Source organism: Taudactylus pleione, unplaced genomic scaffold (assembly GCF_031769625.1).
Source record: "Taudactylus pleione unplaced genomic scaffold, aTauple2 ptg000609l, whole genome shotgun sequence".
In the NCBI taxonomy this organism is placed as follows: domain Eukaryota; kingdom Metazoa; phylum Chordata; class Amphibia; order Anura; family Myobatrachidae; genus Taudactylus; species Taudactylus pleione.
Window position 1 is genome coordinate 11643431 of NW_028285011.1, and position 19469 is coordinate 11662899.

General features: G+C 36.8%; 1 protein-coding gene across 1 annotated transcript; it reads right to left on the reverse strand.

The window, feature by feature from the left end:
- Nucleotides 1-407: 407 nt before the first annotated feature.
- Nucleotides 408-19251, reverse strand: TMEM182 (transmembrane protein 182). Its single transcript, XM_088454064.1, has 5 exons — nucleotides 18990-19251; nucleotides 18586-18688; nucleotides 12684-12782; nucleotides 11622-11759; nucleotides 408-1563 (listed from the first exon to the last, which is right to left on the reverse strand). Exons 1-5 carry the CDS (start codon nucleotides 19125-19127, stop codon nucleotides 1340-1342), a joined length of 702 nt encoding a protein of 233 aa, XP_088310190.1. The 5' UTR covers nucleotides 19128-19251; the 3' UTR covers nucleotides 408-1339.
- Nucleotides 19252-19469: the final 218 nt, after the last annotated feature.

Genomic DNA, 19469 nt, shown 5'->3' on the forward strand with positions numbered 1-19469 from the left:
GCCAGTCCCAGTGGGAGAAAGCACCCCCCGCCCCCTGGGGCTGCCTGTCTGTCCGTGATTAGCAGATAGCAGTTCTAATAGGGAGCCACTGCCAGTAAACTCTCTTTCTCACTGGGGTGCCAGATTTTATGGGGGGGTGGGAACTGCAGCCATTTATTAAAAGGGTCACAGATTATTGATATTGTAATAGTCTGGGATGACCACACCCCTCTAATTGATGGCCACACCTACCCAAGACTGGCCACGCCCCTTCAGTGGGCCCCTGCCATTGCATTCCCCTGTGGGCCCTTCATGACCCAGTCCGACACTGCCTACATGTGTCTCTTTATATAAGCATATACTGTAGCGTGTTTCATGAGTGAAATCCCATGTAACATTGCAATGCGAGTTACAAAAAAAACACCTAATTGTTGTAAAGAACTGATTAATTTATTTTTGACATATACATATTGTTATTTTTTTAACTAATGGTTCCAAAAATATCAATGAACATGCACTTCAAAAGGAGCTTACAAACTATGACAGAAAAACCTGGAGAAGAACCACTAAATATGTGACTCATGATTGCTGGCATTGAAACCAAATGAACAACTGCATTCTATTTCAAGCTTAGTAGAGTACATTTACAGTATGTGACCATTAGGATGAGAACAAGCAGCACACGAGCAGATAACATTACAGCATCTGTTCTTCCTCTATAATCTATTTAACACATTATAGCGAGTTCAGAAAATATTATTAATTCAAATATAATACCATATGATATAAGTGACCGTTATAATATTAACTTCATTCTATGCTTGGCCTTTACATTGTCATTTAGCACACAATGCATAATTGTTAGCCAAGGATCCAAGAAAATAACTGCACCCATGGAATAAAATCAAAAGTCATATACACATTGTCAAGCTTCTATTTTTAGCATTGCAGGATGCACATTATCAGAGAAGTGTCTAACCTCATTCACATAAGCTTTAAATTAAGTAATAAATCAAATGAAAATATGTTGCATATTCAAATAATACAGTGATTTAAGAAATATTAATTGTAGCTTTTGTAGTATGCTCTTATTATCAACAATGTAGAACGACATTTGTAATAGTTGGAAATGCAACATATTTTGAAGTGATTATTTAAATTGATGCAAATTATACAGGCACACAAAAACGTTGTAAGTACACAGCTTAAATACAGTAAAATACAGTACACAGTCCCAGAAAAAGTACAAGGAAATGAAATACTACACATGATAATAGTTGGGTCCTTCATTATACAAAGTAGCAAACATTTGGAAAAGTTTTAAAACTGAATCTTTGTAGATAGCAGAGATGGCTGGGGGTTATTTTATGTGCCTCAGAATAGTGTGTCCAACTAACAGAAAAAGCATTCCTGCTATAAGAGAGAAAAATATTCCAAATGGAGCCAGCATGAAGGACCAACCATAGCGAATATCCACAGCATAGCCTGGGCAATCCTCTTGTCTCTTGTCCTCGTAACTTTTCACATCTGACACACTCTGTACCCAGATGACATGCATCACCACTACAAGCGTGAAAAGTATTCCTGGAAAGAAGAAAATTACCATTATTAGTTTGAATACAGGAAGAAAAAATATATACGTACTTCACATCAAGTGACATAAGTGCTGGAAACTGTTTTTGGAATTGTGCAATAAATATGTGACAAATCAAGTATATTTTAAAAATAGTAAGTCGTCTATTCAAGCTCAAATTGTAACTTATGTCAGAATAGGTTTGATATAATATTGAATATCAGCTAGGAATGTTTTAAAAAATGTTCATGGTTTTTTGATATTCACAGAAACAGACACAACTTATAAGACAATGTTTTACTGTCGCTTGGTGAAAAAAAAGAATGCCCCAGTAACAATATCTTCAGACGGGTTGGGTACGGGATGCCGGCGCTCAGGATCCCGGCGGTCAGAAGCCCAACACCAGCATCCCGAAAAGGTTAGGATACTGACACCTGTCGGTAAATATCCTAACCCTACCCCTCCCTCCCCACACCCTAAACCTAACCTCCCCCCCTAGTGCCTAAACCTAACCCTCCCCCCCTGATTGCCTAACCATAACCCTATCCCTAGTGCCTAACCCTAACCCCACTACTTTCCGTCAGAATGCCAGTGGTTGGGATGCCAGCGCCGGGATTCTGACTGGTGTTGGATTCCGGCACCAGCATTCTGAGCAACGGCATCCCGACAGCCGGGATTTCATTGCTCTTCCCAAATTGTGTGAGGTTTTGCAACCTTCAGACTTGAATCTGTCTTTATTAATATGCTGTTTATAAGTCTTAATGACTCCATTACTGTATACTGTACATTGTCTCTTTTATCAAAAACTCTTTTCCTTCAGGGTTTACAAACAAATACTGTAGAACAGTGATGTGCAATAAATGGCCCTACTGCTGCATGCAACCCTCGAGCCTCCACCTGTGGCCCCCAGCTTCTTCCTGCTTTATTGTCATGTCAGCTTGTAATTGCATGTTACACTTGTTTGAAAATGCCTTTTGATATATTATTACAGAAAATTGTCTACTTTCTTTGATTAAATGTGCTGTTTAAACTTATTACTGATATTAAGTGTAATTTGTAGCCCTATACCATGGCTTACAGCATTATGATACAGCAAATAGGGAGGTAGTAGCCCCGGGGCCCTGCAGCGCTGCTGGAAGCTTTCCCCATCCATCAGAGGCAGCACCCCTGCTCCCATTGGAGGTAGCATCACCCTTGCGTTGTACCTCTACTCGCAGTCCTTACCTTAGCAGGTGGGAGGTGGGGGCAATATCCCTCTGCTTCTGGGACTGGAATCATGGTGCTTGCTGTGAAATCACAGCCAGCCACCACTTCAAGCCACTATAAGCGTGACAACGACATGGAGAGGCAGCAGCCAGCAGTTTCATATTTAGCTTCTAGTTGCCTCTACTTGATGTGAAAGGTTGGTGCTCCATTTGTGGGTGTGGCAGGGGCAGTAGAAACACTGGGAGTGACATGTCACTGATTCAGTACATTTGGCAGCCACTAATCATTGGAACCCTAGCCAGCCACCAAGGTTCACCTAGGGTCCCAATGGTAACAGAGGCCCTGTCTCTACTCAAGTTAACACCATATGTAAACAAAATCCTACCTTTTCTAGCTAACAGCATATAAATTTGTGCTTATACATTTATATGACATGTATGATTTATACAGTAAGGTGCATAATATTGGGACATTGACAGAATTTTCATATTTTGGCCTCTATTCACCACCACAATGGCTTTGAGATGAAACAAACAAGATGTGCTTTAACTGCAGACTTTCAGATTTAATTTGAGGGTAATTACATCCAAATCAGAAAGGTGTAGGAATTACAACGGTTTCTATATGTGCCTCCCACTTTTTAAGGGGCCAAAAGTAATTGGACTATCAACTCAAAACCTATTTCATGGACAGGTGTGGGCTATTCCCTCATTATTTCATTTTCAATTAAGCAGGTAAAAGGTCTGGAGTTGATGCTAGGTGTGACATTTGCATTTGGAATCAGTTGCTGTCGACTCTCAATATGAGATCCAAAGAGCTGTCACTATCAGTGATGCAAGCCAACATTCGATGCTAGCCTTCCAATGTCCATCTCTTCCACAGTATGGCCTTTTTGCACCCTGGGCTTCACACATGTGACATCACAATTTAACAGAAAAGGGAGCTGGGAGCAGGAAGCAGCAGGTTGTCCTTCAAGATAAACTACAAGCTATCGACAGGTATAGAGACAGGTACATCTGGCCTTGTGCCCTCAGTTGCACAACCCTAGTTATGACCCTGGTATGGGCCAGATCAACCTTGCCATAACTGAGTCTAGTGCAGAACTTTGCGATTGCAAGTACGGTTGATGCAGAGTTGTACACATTTCAACCGCATTGCATATACACTTACCACAGAAGGAGCATAACTGGGCTGTAATGGGGCATTTTCCCAAAAGCATAGTTCAATGAGGGCATGTTGAAGGTCCTGTGGGCTATGCAAAGTTGGACAGAAGCATAAATATTCCTCTTTCTAGGCATATCATTTGCACCAAGTATGGGCTGGTGCAAGTCCACACTGATGATGATGATTAGTGGCAAACCAAGTATATGGCTATGGGGTGGGCTCACTCATATGGGCAAAAATATATATTCAATCAATTGCGATGATGAATAGGCCCAGGAAGGAGGTCCCGGAGGTATTCAATTGACTGCAATTTTTAGCCAACTAAGGAGGATTTCAGTTTGCACCCTCCTGAGGTCAGAGCAGAAATCCAACTAAAGTGCTGGCCTGGATGCTGTTTTACAGCGTAGCTCGGCACTAACAGCATCCTGGCCGGTACCTATGTCGGAAAAAATGCCAGTTCTCGCTAATAAACACCCCACTTTAGTCTTGCTAACCGGCATTTTCTGACTTAAGTCCAACTAGAAGCACTTAAGTTGATGAATGGAATAGCTTCGGGACCTCCTTCCTGGGGCTATTCAACATCGCAATCAATTGAATCGCCCCCTCTGTGTCCAAATTTGTTCAGCAAATGTAGAATGTCCAATATTACTGAATGATTATCTGTTCAAGATCAAACTGCTATAAATTACTTTTTAAAATTACAGACAAAAAGTGTTTTTTCACTAGAAAAGTTTTTGATGATTACTAACTAAGTCCACTAATTTTTTTTTTGCCATAAATCTAGTATTTTATGCATGTCAGAGTAGCAAAGTACTGGCAACACATTACAAATAATAAAAGGGTATCTAAAGTCACTTGTAGCAGACAAAATGAGTATTTAATAAATATACATTGTACCTTAATATGAATATGTCAATCAACAGTCCTTTGATACAATATTCTTGATGTTTATTATCATCACTATTAATTAAAATTGATATTTAGAAGAAAGCAATCAACTGTACTTTTTGAACATGCATTACAGAGGAAGTATAAAATATTTGCAAGGGGGATGAAATCTTTAATTAGAATTTCTTTAAAGTAAATTTCTTTTCATATGAATTAGTGAGTTTCTTTTTTGAAAAACATCACTAACTGCAAAAGGTTTTCTTCCTGTCATGCCAGAGCTTGTGGTAACATGTCTAATGAGCTGAGACCCCAAAAAGATGTTGACATTTGATTAAAAAGGCCTAAGATGTAAACAGATAATTCATTAATGATCTTTCATGAAATGTTAAAGACTTTAATAAAGTAATGAGAGTGAACTTTAAGTCCTCAGTTTTAAAATCAATGTGTCACTTTCTGCTGTTTAGTGTTAAGGTATTTATATTTTATGAGCATCTAATATACATGGTGACACTGACAATGTAAGGAAGTATTCTGGAAAACCATTTAAGTTCAATATCAGATCCTAAAAAATAAGACAAAATCTAAAGGTAAAAGAAATGATCAATGAGCAATTTTCACTAGTAAAGATGCTGTAGTCTAAGTACAAAAGATGATGATAAAAAATGTGATATTATGTTGTTTATGCTGTACTGGGATGTAGTTAGGAAGCCGGCGGTCGAAATGCCGACCGCCGGCTTCCGGACTGTGAAATCCCGACATGGGACTGGTCATAGGCGTCTAAATACCGACATTGCTTTCTGACCTTAACGGTGATGCCCTAGCGCTAAACTTCTGCTTCTTGAATTTATATTTATATTGTTAGTGCTTACATGTTTAAATCCAAATTAATTGTACTACATATATTAATTTTAAATATGTCTAATGGTTATAACCCCCAAAAAGCACAGTGCACTGTAATTGCAATGATAATAATTATAGCTAACAAGTTATGTTGTTGAAAAAAGCAATATCATTTATTTCAATGTTGCAAAAAAGGAATTGCAAAGATACATAGGGTAGTATATTATGTATCAACTATTACATGCTTGTTAAAAAATATATATATCTGAATATTTAAGCCAGCTACAATGTGGTGAACACATATATTAAAAAAGACAAGGTGAACATACGGAGGCAGGGGGTGAGTGAAAGGTAATGTGTTGACAGGACTTGAAGACAGACTGTGTATGGTGTGGGAATGGGGTTAGGAAACAAAACAATTGGAATGAGGAATGGAAAAAGGATTGGAAGTCCCATGTGGTTTTCATATAGATGTAAGCCCTAATCTCCTTATAGCAACTGAAAGGAGAGTAAGAAAAAATCCTTATGTATGTCTTTTGTGGTAAAGAGACCACGGGCCCGTCGAGGATTCAGTCCCGATGTGATTCAAGGGTATGATCTGTTGGCCAGCTTTCTGGATGGTGTGGTGCCTGTGCAGCAATGTCAGCGTTGTGTGTAGATCCTATCCTTGGGTACTTACCAAGTCCTCGATGGTGCGGGCTCTACGTGGGGTACCTTGGATCGACGGTGTGGATCTCGTTGCTGCTTGTTTCTCTGTGTGGTAGCTACCTTCGCTGGGAGCGCTATGTAAGCGGCGCCTGTGTAGTTCCATGCTGATAATTGGAGGCACGTCAGATGTGCAGGATTCTTTTCAGCTCCAGCTGATGTAGGTGGTTAGTAGAGATAACTGTGGTGCCCTGCTCAGTTCCAACGCATTTCGGCCTCGTTCTAGCCTTTTTCAAGGGTGTCATTTCTGGCTAGGAACACTATATATATATACTTCCTGATTGTGACTCATTGTCTGTCTTTGAACAGTGGGTGGTGATTGACATGTTATAGTTGTATAGTTGTTGGCAATAGACTGGTGGGAGGATGTGAGGGAAAAAACATCGGGATATTGTAGTTCACATAAAACATAAATAGCAATGAATATTTGGAGGAAATAGTATTAAATTATGTTGGGTTAATGAATGTATACAAATAAAAATAAATATAAAAATAGAAATAGAAATTACAGTAAAAATAAAAATAAAATAAAGATAAAAAATAAATATAAATATAAAAATAAATATAAAAATGAAAATAAAAATATGTTTAGAGGTACTTAGTTCTAAATTATCTCTGATCTAATAAGCAGCTTTAATTTATGCAAATGATATTTGATGGTCTAGGGGTTTTGTTTATTTATTATGCAGGGTTTTTTGATAAAAAATAAAAAATATATGTGTGCTACCTTATTTGTCATTTTAATTGCAAACAAGTATTCTTGAAGGTTTTAAAATCCAATAATAGTTTAAAATTATATTATATGATGGTTCACTATTGATAAATAGAAATCATTTGTATTCTGGATGTCTGCATCTATAATTATTTTGCTATTATTCTTATGCTTCTTTTGGGAAATTGTTTCGTTCTGCAGGTGTTTTATTAGTTGGAGTGTTTAGAGGATTCCTTGTATTTCTAAATCTATATTGAGCCCTTGTGGAATTAGTGTTTTTAATGTTAGAATCCATTTTATTTCTTCTTTATTGATTTTTTTATTATAATCTCATCCCCTCCAGTTTGCTTCTACTTTGATTATTGCAGTGTATGACAATAGATATGGATCTTTGTCATGCTTTAGTTGAAAGTGTTGGGACACACTGTGTTGGTCGTATCCTTTGATTATGTTACGTCTATGTTCTCCTATGCACTGTTTGAGGGTTCTTGTGGTTTTGCCCACATACTGTTTGCCACATGGGCATTTTAAAATATAGATGACCACTTTGGTGTCGCATGTTAGAAAATGTTGTATTGTGAATGTTTTGCTTGTGATATTCGAATTAAAACTTTTTATGGGTTTTGTTGTTTTTTGTCCTATCACTTTGCAGTTTGTACATATTCCACACGTTTTTTGATATCAGGTGCTTTTTTGTACACAACTGTGGGTTTTGGAGATAGTATGGCTTTTAAATTTTCATCTTTTAAAAGGATACCACAGTGCTTCCAGAGGATTTTTTTATTCTATCTGATTGTGTATTAAATTCTGTTACAATCGTGTCTCTTTCTGTGTTCACAACTTGGTTGTATGCAGTTTCAATTTTCCTCTCATCATATTGTTTGGCTCTTAGTTTCTGTTTTAGTTGTTCTGCTTGTTCTTTAAAAGTTAGTACAGTTTCTTCTAATGTTGGTAAGTTGTCCTTTTTGTATATTCCGTAGCCACTGTGAATGATGTCCACTAGTGGCTAGGATGAAACTATTGACGTCTACATTCTTGTAATGGGTTTTGGTCATGATTCTTTCCTCTACGATGTATATGCTTAAATCCAAAATATTGACAGATGTCTTTCTATATTGTGTGGTGAATCTGAGGTTCCGATTATTGTGGTTGATGTACGAGATGAATTCGGTTAGGGATTCTTCTGATCCTTCCCAGACAAAAATGTCATCTATATATCTTTTCGAGAGGACCAAGTTCACCCCAAAGTTACTGCCACTCCAAATCTTCTCATCTTCCCACCGACTCATGAAAAGATTTGTGTAACTTGGGGCAAACTTGGTCCCCATTGCAGTACCTTGTTGCTTGAAATAGAATGTCTCCTCAAACCAGAGGTAGTTATGTTGTAATATGAATAGTATTGATTGTAATATGAATTCTGCTTGCTCTGGATCCATGTTTTTATCTTGGTTTAAAAAGTAACTGATGCTTTCTGTTTCTTGCTGGTGGTTGATAACCATGTATAAAGATGTTACGTCACACGTTACCAACCATCTTTTCTCATTCCAGGGGATTTTCCTTACTTCTTGTATAATTTGTGTGGTATCTTTTATATGGAAGATTGTTCTGGGACATACAGTATGTTTGCAAAAAATTATCAATGTACTAAGAGAGGTTGGCTGTTATAGAGTCTATTTCAGAAACAATTGGGCGGCCTGGTGGATGTGTGGTGTCTTTATGTATCTTTGGCAGATGATAAAAAAACTGGAATTACCGGATGCTCGTTGTAAATTAATTATTTTTCTTGTGTATTGATTATTCCTTTTTCCATTCCTGTTTTAGGATGTTATGTAGTTCCTTATCGTATTTGCTTGTGGGTCTGTCTTTAAAAACCATACTATCTCCAAAACCAACAGTTGTGTACAAAAAAAGCACCTGATATAAAAAAAGTCTAGTACATAACCATATAAAACCCAGAGTTACAAAATAGACCATCATCACCAAAAATAAAATAAAGGGCTTCCATTTCTGTGGAAAACGTACAAACTGCAAAGTGACAGGACAAAAAACAACAAAACCCATAAAAACTTTTATTTTGAATATCACAAGTGAAACATTCACAATACAACATTTTGTAACAAGCGACACAAAAGGGGTCATCTATGTGGCAAACAGTATGTGGGCAAAACCACAAGAACCCTCAAACATAGGAGAACACAGACGCAACATACTCAAAGGATACGACCAACACAGTGTGTCCCAACACTTCCAACTAAAGCATAACAAAGATCCATCTCTATTGTCATACACTGCAATAACCAAAGTAGAAGCAAACTGGAGAGGAGGAGATAATAATAAAAAAAAAACAATAAAGAAGAAATAAAATGGATTCTAACATTAAAAACACTAATACCACAAGGGCTCAATATAGATTTAGAAATACAAGGAATCCTCTAAACACTCCAACTAATAAAACACCTGCAGAACGAAACAATTTCCCAAAAGAAGCATAAGGATAATAGCAAAATAATAATAGATGCAGATATCCAGAATACAAATTATTTCTATTTATCAACAGTGAACCATCATACATTATAATTTTAAACTATTATTGGATTTTAAAACCTTCAAGAATATTTATTTGTAATTAAAATGACAAATAAGATCAAGTATAGCACACATATATTTTTTATTAAAAAACCCTGAATAGTAAATAAATGAAAACCCTAGTCCATCCAATATTATTTGCATAAATTAAAGCTGCTTATTAGATCAGAGATAATTTAGAACTAAGTATCTCTAAACATATTTTTATTTTCATTTTTATATTTATTTTTTTACCTTATATTATTTTTACTTTTATTTTTATTTTATTTTACTTTTATTTATATTTTTATTTTTATTTTATTATTTTTTATCTTGATTTAATTTTTATGTTTACTTTTATTTTTATTTTATTGTTCTTTTATTTTTATCTCTATTTTTATATTTATTAGACTTTATAGACTTCTGACAGTAAGCATTCTTCCCCACTGCTAACTCACCCCTACCCCTAGCCCTCCCTTTATAGCCTAACTCTTACCCACATCTCCATAGTCTAACCCTAACCTCCCACTAGTGCTTAACCCTAACCCTGCAATCCTGCAGCCTAAACCAACATTCTGATCATGTCAGGATTTCACGTCGACATTTCAGATGTCAACATTGTGAACAGTGACAAATGTCAACATCATAACTGTCAATATTTGTGGTGTAGACATTATGAATGTTAACATTGAGAATGTCGATCTTTTGACTGAATCCCAATAATACAATGTTATGATACTACTATGTAAAGTATAGCAATACAACACCCTAGTGCAGTGGTTCCCAACCTGTGCGCCGTGGCACCCTGGGGTGCCTCAGGACACTTGCAGGGGTGCCTCAGGTTGGTGGTCCAGCACCAAATCAAATTATTTATGGTCAATGTAATGTAAATATGTGGGCAAACAGAAGTCCACAACTACATAAATGAACCTAAGGATGACAAGGGAAGCATAATTTACTTCACTTTACTAAATTTTTTCTGAATTTCTCGACAACAAGCCTTTGGTTTAGGGGTGCCATGAAAACAATGCTGATACTCTACGGCGCCGTGATTCCAAAAAATTTGGGAACCTCTGCCCTAGTGTATCCGTTAGTGCAGCCTATGATACTACTATGTTTCTAAGATGATGCTGTAACACTGCCTTGTTACTGCTGAAAAACACTGTGCTGCTTTCACTATTTAATAAAGTGCCAGAGTGTTTATGATTGTGTCAAGACGCACACACACACAAGACTGATATACTGTATGTAGTTAAGTACAATGTTTCATCAGAGTAGTAATTTAGGAGACAAAGAGAAAACTTTATTTAACTGAAAAGGACAGGACGGTGGACTTTAAATTGATGTTTACAGTGCACCTCTTAAAGATATTCAAATTTTCCCCCCTTTACTCGCATTGAAAATTACTTTGTTTGCGCAGAATGCTTACTTTGCACCGGATGTTCACAAATGTGCAATGAGGTTGTAGGTGAACCATTTATGCAGTCTGGTATGAAACGGGGGAGTGTTGGTGGTATGCCGATGGTGGACTGTTCATAGCCACCAGCGGTGTTACATAGTGCATAGTATAATAATTATTATCCACTGGTTTCCATTAATAAGAATATAAGCACAATAAGCACATTCTGCTAATTCTAGCAGTGGTGACAATTAAGACTTTTTGCATCATGTACACAGAATTTTGATTATTTTAGCTGTATGTTTTTGACATTATTTTGTAATAGTTATACATAAATCATGTTGGTGTAGCATCAATAATTAATTTTTTTTTATTTTTTACATCCACTACATTTGATTAATTTTCATTGAATTTGTTACTGACACAACATATAAAGGGAAATGTGTTCCTGCAAAATGAAGCCTTATGAAGCATACATTTATTATTAATTATATTTTTATTATGGTTGTTATTCATTAAATAAAAGTTGGTCTTTGGGTGCATGTTGCGGGTGTATTCCTTCTGTTCGTGTAATTAGCAGATTTTCTTACCAGCAGTAATAAAAAGGCCTCCTCCTGCTTTATAAAGTCTGTAGTTAGCGAAAGGTGCTGCACATATGATGAAGAAGCCTCCTGCAATAACTGTGACCAAGCCAAGAAGCATAAAAATATTCCAAAATCCACGATATACTAAAATAGAGGAAATACGTGTTACTGGATCAATTATTAGAAATGCAGCAGGAAATATCTGTATCTACTCAATATTACAAACATCAGCACAAACACCAAAACAAGTACAGTATGAAAATAAATATATTATACCCATTATACATGCTATATGAACCAGAGGAACTGCAGGAACTCTTCCTTAGAATAACGGAGATTGGAGTCAGATCTTCCCTACCTGCTAACACTGATACATTCATTGTAAAGCAGGCTAGGTTACCTAGAAGACATTCCAAGTGACATCATGTGGTAATGTTACTGGGATTTCCTATTATTATGCAGAGCTTTGAGCGCCGTTTGGAAAGATACTGGAGCTAAGGGACGAATGAAATGTTCCTGCAGAAACGCGATCCCCTCATCTCCATTGTGATGTTTAAAAATGTCAATCTGTGATACAGCATATGTAATATTTCTAAATGTCATTCTGCGCTAAGGGCTTATAGTGCACACTGCGCAGGCAGCCATTTTGTAGGATGAGCCAATATGCATATGAATGGTGCATTGTTAGTTACCTGCAAATGAAGATGTAGTAGAAATGAATAAGAAAGAAATATCTGAGTGATGCCAAAGTCACTGTTTTCAAGGGAAATAATAGGCTGCATTCTTATCAGTATTGGTTCTGGCATCAGAACGGAATGTGTGTTGCTACATGATGATATACCCTTTACACTTACAATAGTTAGATGCCATTTACAAACTCTGCATGATACACTGGCACAGCATTAGTACAAATAATTTGTGGCTAAATCACAACCAACAGCTGCTTCACATGGATAACTTTTCATAAGCAAGAACATGTGAGCGTCACATAACCAATCCACTTAAACTGTCCAACAATGCATGCAAAGATTTATATAAATATAGAAAGAGGCCAAATGTCATACTTACCAATTGCAGAATGATATGCCGTAGAGTTGCTGTTATCGCTACTCCTTGGAAACGGGGACAGGTAAGCATGAGTGCAGTTCTTGGTTGGGGCTTGATTAGCTATAGGAGTGACATGATTAGATTGTAAATTATTTCAATACATTGAGAGACTTCAACTAAAATAAACATGGACCCTAAAAGGGGTCTGGTATATTATACATTCATCATGTTGATATTCATAATGTCAACATGGTCATAATGCTGACATTAAACATGTTGACATATTCATACTGTTGACATTGACCATGTCAGAATGTCAACACTGTGGCTTTAAGGTAAGTGTATCTACCCTAATGCTAACTCCAACTCTTAAACCTAAGCCTAAACCTTCCCATAATGCTACAATATCAAAAACTGAAAAAAAAATGGTTTACTAGGTGCTAATTTATTAAATAAACTGTAGTTTAATTTCATATTCCATATTCCTGGGTGGAGAGGGGGAGGCGATGGGCCTCCGTTTACTACTGACAAAGATTTCCTGGTCTCTTTTTTCATCTGAGGCGGCTTGCTTGTGTGACCCCACGGTCACTCAGCTGGCTGATAGACACGCAGATAATATGATGCTACGTCCAAGGATATGGAGATAGATAGATAGATAGATAGATAGATAGATAGATAGATAGATAGATAGATAGATAGATATTTATATTCTATATTGATTTTGTACTAAGATATATTTAAAAACAGTATTTATTTCTGAAATATTTATATGTATTTTTCATTAGTGTATTTCTTTTATTATACCTGTTTATTAAATATTTTATATTGTTAATTACATGTCTTACATTTATTCTGGTACATCAATATAATTATCATTATATTAGCACTATACCACCTTTGGTTTTCATTTTACAATTCCGACATTTCATGTGTTGAAATTCTCTCCATGTCGACATTTTCCATGTGTCGACATTTTAGCCATGTCAACATCATAAAAGATGACATTCTGGTGCCAACATTATGTTACCATTGTCATTGTTGACAATCTGACTGCATACCCCTAAAGTGAATCAAATAAAACAAAACTTAACTCTTCTAACACATGTAATATCGGCACAGCCACATCAGCTGTTTTGCTGTAAGTTATTATTTCGGAAAGACAACCAAGACAATTGTTTGTTTGTTTTTATAATTTGATCACATAGGAAACTGTTCTATTGGCGACTCTGGTTGGAGATTGTGGTTTAGCATTATTTTGTCCGTCACATGAAGAGAAATAAGGTTCTCTGTGCAGAACAATGGGTACCCATATATTTTCCTGGACAATGAACAATGTATATTCAAATGTAGTATGAATACTGTCTCCTCATGAAAGAGGGCATATCTTGCCTTCTTAATAAAAAGAAAGCTTTTCTGAAAATACAGCTCAAATTTTCGAAACTGTGGGGACATTTCTGAAAAAAAATATATTTTTTTAACCATCTTTTCACCTCATATTATTTCTACAAATTAGATAAAATAGGTTCAGCAAACACACTAATATATGAAAACGAATGATAGCACATAGCGATTATGTTGACATACTGTAAGTACAGTAAATAATTAAAATAGTTCCTTTCTGCTTAATTCATATACTTGTAACATGTAGTTGAATAAACAAATAATTAAAGTGTTTAATAACTCTGAACTCCAATAAAAGATTGGGCTGGAGTGAATGAATCACCTTAAATTACATCAAATGTCATTTCATTTCCATAATGTATATCCAAACATTATTATCAAAACAAGTATAACTACTTATAAAAAGTTAATGTTTTTTTTTTATTTAAATTTTGCTTGAGGTATGTAAAGTAGTACAGAGTTTAAACATACACCATAAACAACATTTGATAAGGTACAGTATAAGAAAAAGAGCCACTTGATTGTGTAATAATGATATGACTTCAAAAAAAATCCTGCAATGTTCTTTATACTTCAAATCACAATGACTAATGCTGGGCATACACTATACAATTATCTGTCAGATATCTGTCCAATATGGCTTTTTGAAATGAAAATATGGTAATGTATGGGAGCAAATGACATACATCATTTCCTAATACCGGCTCCATCCTCACGAATGCACAGTCCAACAAATTATTGGGGCATCTGAAATTCTGTGATATTCGCTTACCCCTTTATCATTATTCTGGAAGTCTGGTGGACATTCCGGGAGGGTAGGTAACTATGTGTCACAGCCTTCTCTGTTACCAGATCTGAACCCAAATAACCATTTATGCAATATTCTGGAAGTACAGTAAGCCCGAGACAGTGTTCTCTACTCCACCAACCAGGTGTTAGTTCAGTTACATTCTTGTGGAAGAAAGGTGCTGCATGGTAGACTCAACATCATGATGCATACAGTCAGTACTGGCCCTTCTTGATGGCCGTATTAGTTGACTTTATATTGGTGTTTCCACATTTTTCCCCTACCCATATGACATTATAAAGTATTCTAAAACTGCATATTTTACCATAGAACTATACAGCCAACAACAAACAGCAATCCTAAAAGAGGGAAAAATTTAATAACCTGCCAGATACAGGCATCGGCAATATTTTGTCAAGTATGCCCGTTTTTTTAAAGCAGTAATAATTTGAAAGGCAAAACCAGGCTATCTCGCCGATGCCTGCATCTCCCAGGTTATTAAATTTCCACCAGAGACTCAGAATTGTATAATGTAGTCTACTATCCAAAAACAGACCAGCAAGTTGTTGCTACATTCTAAGAATGCATATTGTGTTATGAAGAAGAGCCATTGTGGTTCATGGTGCAGTAGTACTCCAGAAACATACAATTATTTGTATAATAAACACATGTACATTGTCTGGAAAACAGACAAAAATTGTTGTTCAGACAAATTGGTTGAAACACACGAATTTACTAATTTGAACAATTGTTTTTTGTCCGTTTTCCAGTGTTTAAAACCATATGATCATCTGTCATTTGCTCCCATACATTACCAGGTTTTCATTCCAACCAGCCAGATTGGACAGATAACTGACAGATAATTGTATAGTGTATGCCCAGCATTAGATGATGACATCACGGATCTCCAAGTGATAAACATCGTCAGCAAAAGTGGGGACAATCAGAAACACCACGATCTCGATATTCATGCATCATTATAAAGCACAAAGCAAAACGTGTGAGCAACTGTACATAATTTACTGCAAAATTCCACCTGTGGAGGGCAGATTATCCCACATGAGCACATTTGTGAGTTTAATCGAATACCGAACAGTAGACTAAAGTCATATTTTCAGATAAATCATCCTTCACCATGTTCTTGACTAATAGACGAATGTATATGTGGAGCCAACTTAAAGAACCCTATATATCTGAGTGCCCATTTCCAATAGAAGGGATTTGGTGGTTCTGTCTTATTATGTGGTGCATTTTCCTGGAGTTGTTTCTAGTAATTTCCTTACAGGCAAAGTTAATGATAATTTCTTCATAAGTAAGGCAGCAATCATTATCACCCCAATGTTGTTCTATTTCTTTCCTGATAGTAGTGGTGTTTCCTGGATTCACAGTGTATGTATGTTCACCTAATGGGCTGATGATCAGTACATTGAGGTTATCCATATGTCACAGCATACTTGCCTAATTTTGAAAAATAATAAGAGAAGCAACTATCGGGAAAGGAATATGACACCATGAGGGAACATGTCCTTCTTTGCACAAGCTGCATGTGAGGCCCCACCCCACCTGGACCTATAGTTTTTAGCAAATAAATGTTTATAACTGCACGGTACCACTTTCTTACTCTGTATGTACAGAAAAAATGCACAAACTACCACCCCAGGCATCGTTCCATGTTACCCAGCCTTGCTGTGCAAACTTCTCATTATCTGTATGATTCTACCAAATGGGCTAAAAGGATGTGAAATCAAAAATGTAAAGAAGTGTGTTCAATCCTCACTGATTTGACCAAAATAAAACAAACAAAAACATAAGAAGTTATATACAGTAATTTATATTCCTATCATGTCTGTTAATGCAAGTACCATTTCAATGTATATTTATGCTGGACATAATTCTCAGTATCAGTTTTATTCTGCCTGTAACTGTCCTGTACTAACTCTTTTGGTTTGCATACATTTCTCAACATCTGCTACATAAATAAAAAATCTTGGTGCCAAGTTGCAGAGTGTGCCTCGAAGAAGCTCATTATAGATGTTAACACCATAGAAAGTCGAGTGGGGGTCCACAGTGAGTCAGTTGTGAAATTCTGCATGTCACTGTATAACATCTGCATGTCATATAGTTGTGCCATCCTCACATCGGCTCCGTCCTCACACATGCACAGTCTAACAAATGATTGGGGCATCTGAAATTCTGTGATATTCGCTCACCCCTATGTGTCACAGCCTTCTCTGTTACCAGATCTGAACCCAATTAACCATTTATGCAGTATTCTGGAAGTACGGTAAGCCTGAGACAGTGTTCTCCACTCCACCAACCAGGTGTTAGTTCAGTTTCATTCTTGTGGAAGAAAGGTGCTGCATTCCTCCTAAACAATTCCAGATTTGGAAGACTCAACATCATGCTGCATACAGTCAGTACTGGCCCTTCATGATGGTCCTATTAACTGACTTTATATTGGTGTTTCCACATTTTTCCCTTACCCATATGACATTATAAAGTATTCTAAAACTGCATATTTTACCATAGAACTATACAGCCAACAACAAACAGCAATCCTAAAAGAGGGAAAAATGTAATAATCTGCCAGATGCAGGCATCGGCAATATTTCGGCAAGTATACCTGGTTTTTTAAAGCGGCAATAGTTTGAAAGGCAAAAACAGGTTTAAATTATTGTTCCTGTAAAAAAAACAGGCAGAATCAGTAGAATCTTGCCGATGCCTGCATCTCCCAGGTTATTAAATTTCCACCAGAGACTCAAATTGTATCCCGTTTATAATGTAATCTACTATCCAAAAATAGACCAGCAAGTTGTGCCTACATTCTAAGCAGGGCCGGCTCTAGGGGTGTTCAACCAGTGCGGTCGCACAGGGGCCCCACCATTAGAGGGCGTACCCCTCCCCAACATCCCGATTTTACCGGGACAGTACTGTCCCGCTGTTCCACCCATGGGCCGAAGTGGCCCGCGGGTAGTCAAATCGGGAGGTTGGGGACCCCCACCGCCGCAGCTGTGCGGTGGTGCCGGACCCCAGGAGTGTGAATGGATGATGCGCATGGAGAGGCTGGGCTTTACCCCCAGCCTGAAGTTATCTGGAGGCGTTCCATGCGGGCACGCCTCCAAATAACGTCACGCAGGGGATGTGGCCTATGGAAATGAGACCACACCCCCAATTTCAGTCGCTATGTACCGGGCCAGCACAGGGTGCTCAGACCCCTGGAGCTGGCCCTGATTCTAAGAATGCATATTGTGTTATTAAGAAGAGCCATTGTGGTTCATGGTACAGTAGTACTCCAGAAACATACAATTATAAAATGATTTTGTATGATAAACACATTTACATTGAATATTTATTACTAGAAATATAAACTTCTCAATATTTATATATATATTATATGGTATGATTATCAACTGCGCAACTGCAATTACGTGGTACAATCCTCATGTTTTGTAATGGAAATTGAATACTGTAAATTAAAATATTTAAAATATGACTATATGTGACATGCCGACATACCCACAGATGCAAAGTGGGTATGGGAAAAGTGCTAAGAATGTTACCTAGTTTTGCTTTTATGTTACATTATAGTAACACATACTGTATGAACCTTTCCTATACTGCTAATTCTAGAGGAAGAAGAAAAACATAAATACCTAGCTATGTACACTACAATTTGTATAACTGTTATACATTTTCCACTGTGATATTTTAATATATTTTAACAATAAATCTTACTGATCCAAAAAGCTGCCATGCTGTTATTATCTGGTCCTATGTCTCCGTTATACCAACATCTCCAAAAGAAACCTTCATGGTGCAAGAGGACTCGATCAACACCCTTTAGATAACAAAGAGAAAAATGATAGATGTAATACTGTATGTGTATTACTTGTTTATGCAGATAAATTAAACATAATTCTCAACAATTCAAAAGAAAAAAAATCAATGTTGATTAGCGTCTTTTACTAACAGCTATAAGTACATTAGTACTTTATACTGAATACTGTGGTAGCAAACAGGACAACACATATACAATACAATTACATCCCTACAATACCATAATAGCAACACTGACCACATATATGCTGTGGAGTAAATAGGACAACACATATACACTATAATAAAATAGCAACACTGACCCCATATCCTTGATTTCCTGAGCATTTATCAACTTCCTTGGCAAGAAGCCAATAGTCTGTTCCAAATGCCACCAAAAAGATTAAAATCCCAAGAGCACCAAAAAGTCCACCAAAGAATATCCCAATAGTTAGCTTCATTATCAGGCCAGGTAATAGAAACTATATGACAATAACAATCCCTCCAAGATACATCTAGCAGAATTTCCTTTCTCCTTTATTGACTAATATGTTCCCTAGCTGTTTGCAGTCTGCTAACTAGATCAGTAAAATATGGGTAGGGGCTTCTATTTCTGGATTTTGATGAGGTATCTCTGCTATGTTGCTGTGACAGGGAGTGTCCAGCCAGAAATAACTGACCTTTTTGTAGTGTCAGGGGATGATAGGATGATTTCATTTCATCCACTGATAAAGCATGTATATTGTAACAAACACAAATTTCCATAATCATTAATTGTGGGAAGTGATGAGGGAATAGAACTT

What these genes read in the sequence shown, in the direction of transcription:
- TMEM182 (XM_088454064.1), bottom strand. Translation starts at nt 19,127, where the DNA reads ATGAAGCTAACTATTGGGATATTCTTTGGTGGACTTTTTGGTGCTCTT. An exon ending in CAGGAAATCAAGGATATGGG is followed by an intron (nt 18,689 to 18,989) that starts GTCAGTGTTGCT and finishes TGTTATCTAAAG; the next exon opens with GGTGTTGATCGAGTCCTCTT. An exon ending in CATGGCAGCTTTTTGGATCA is followed by an intron (nt 12,783 to 18,585) that starts GTAAGATTTATT and finishes TCACTCCTATAG; the next exon opens with CTAATCAAGCCCCAACCAAG.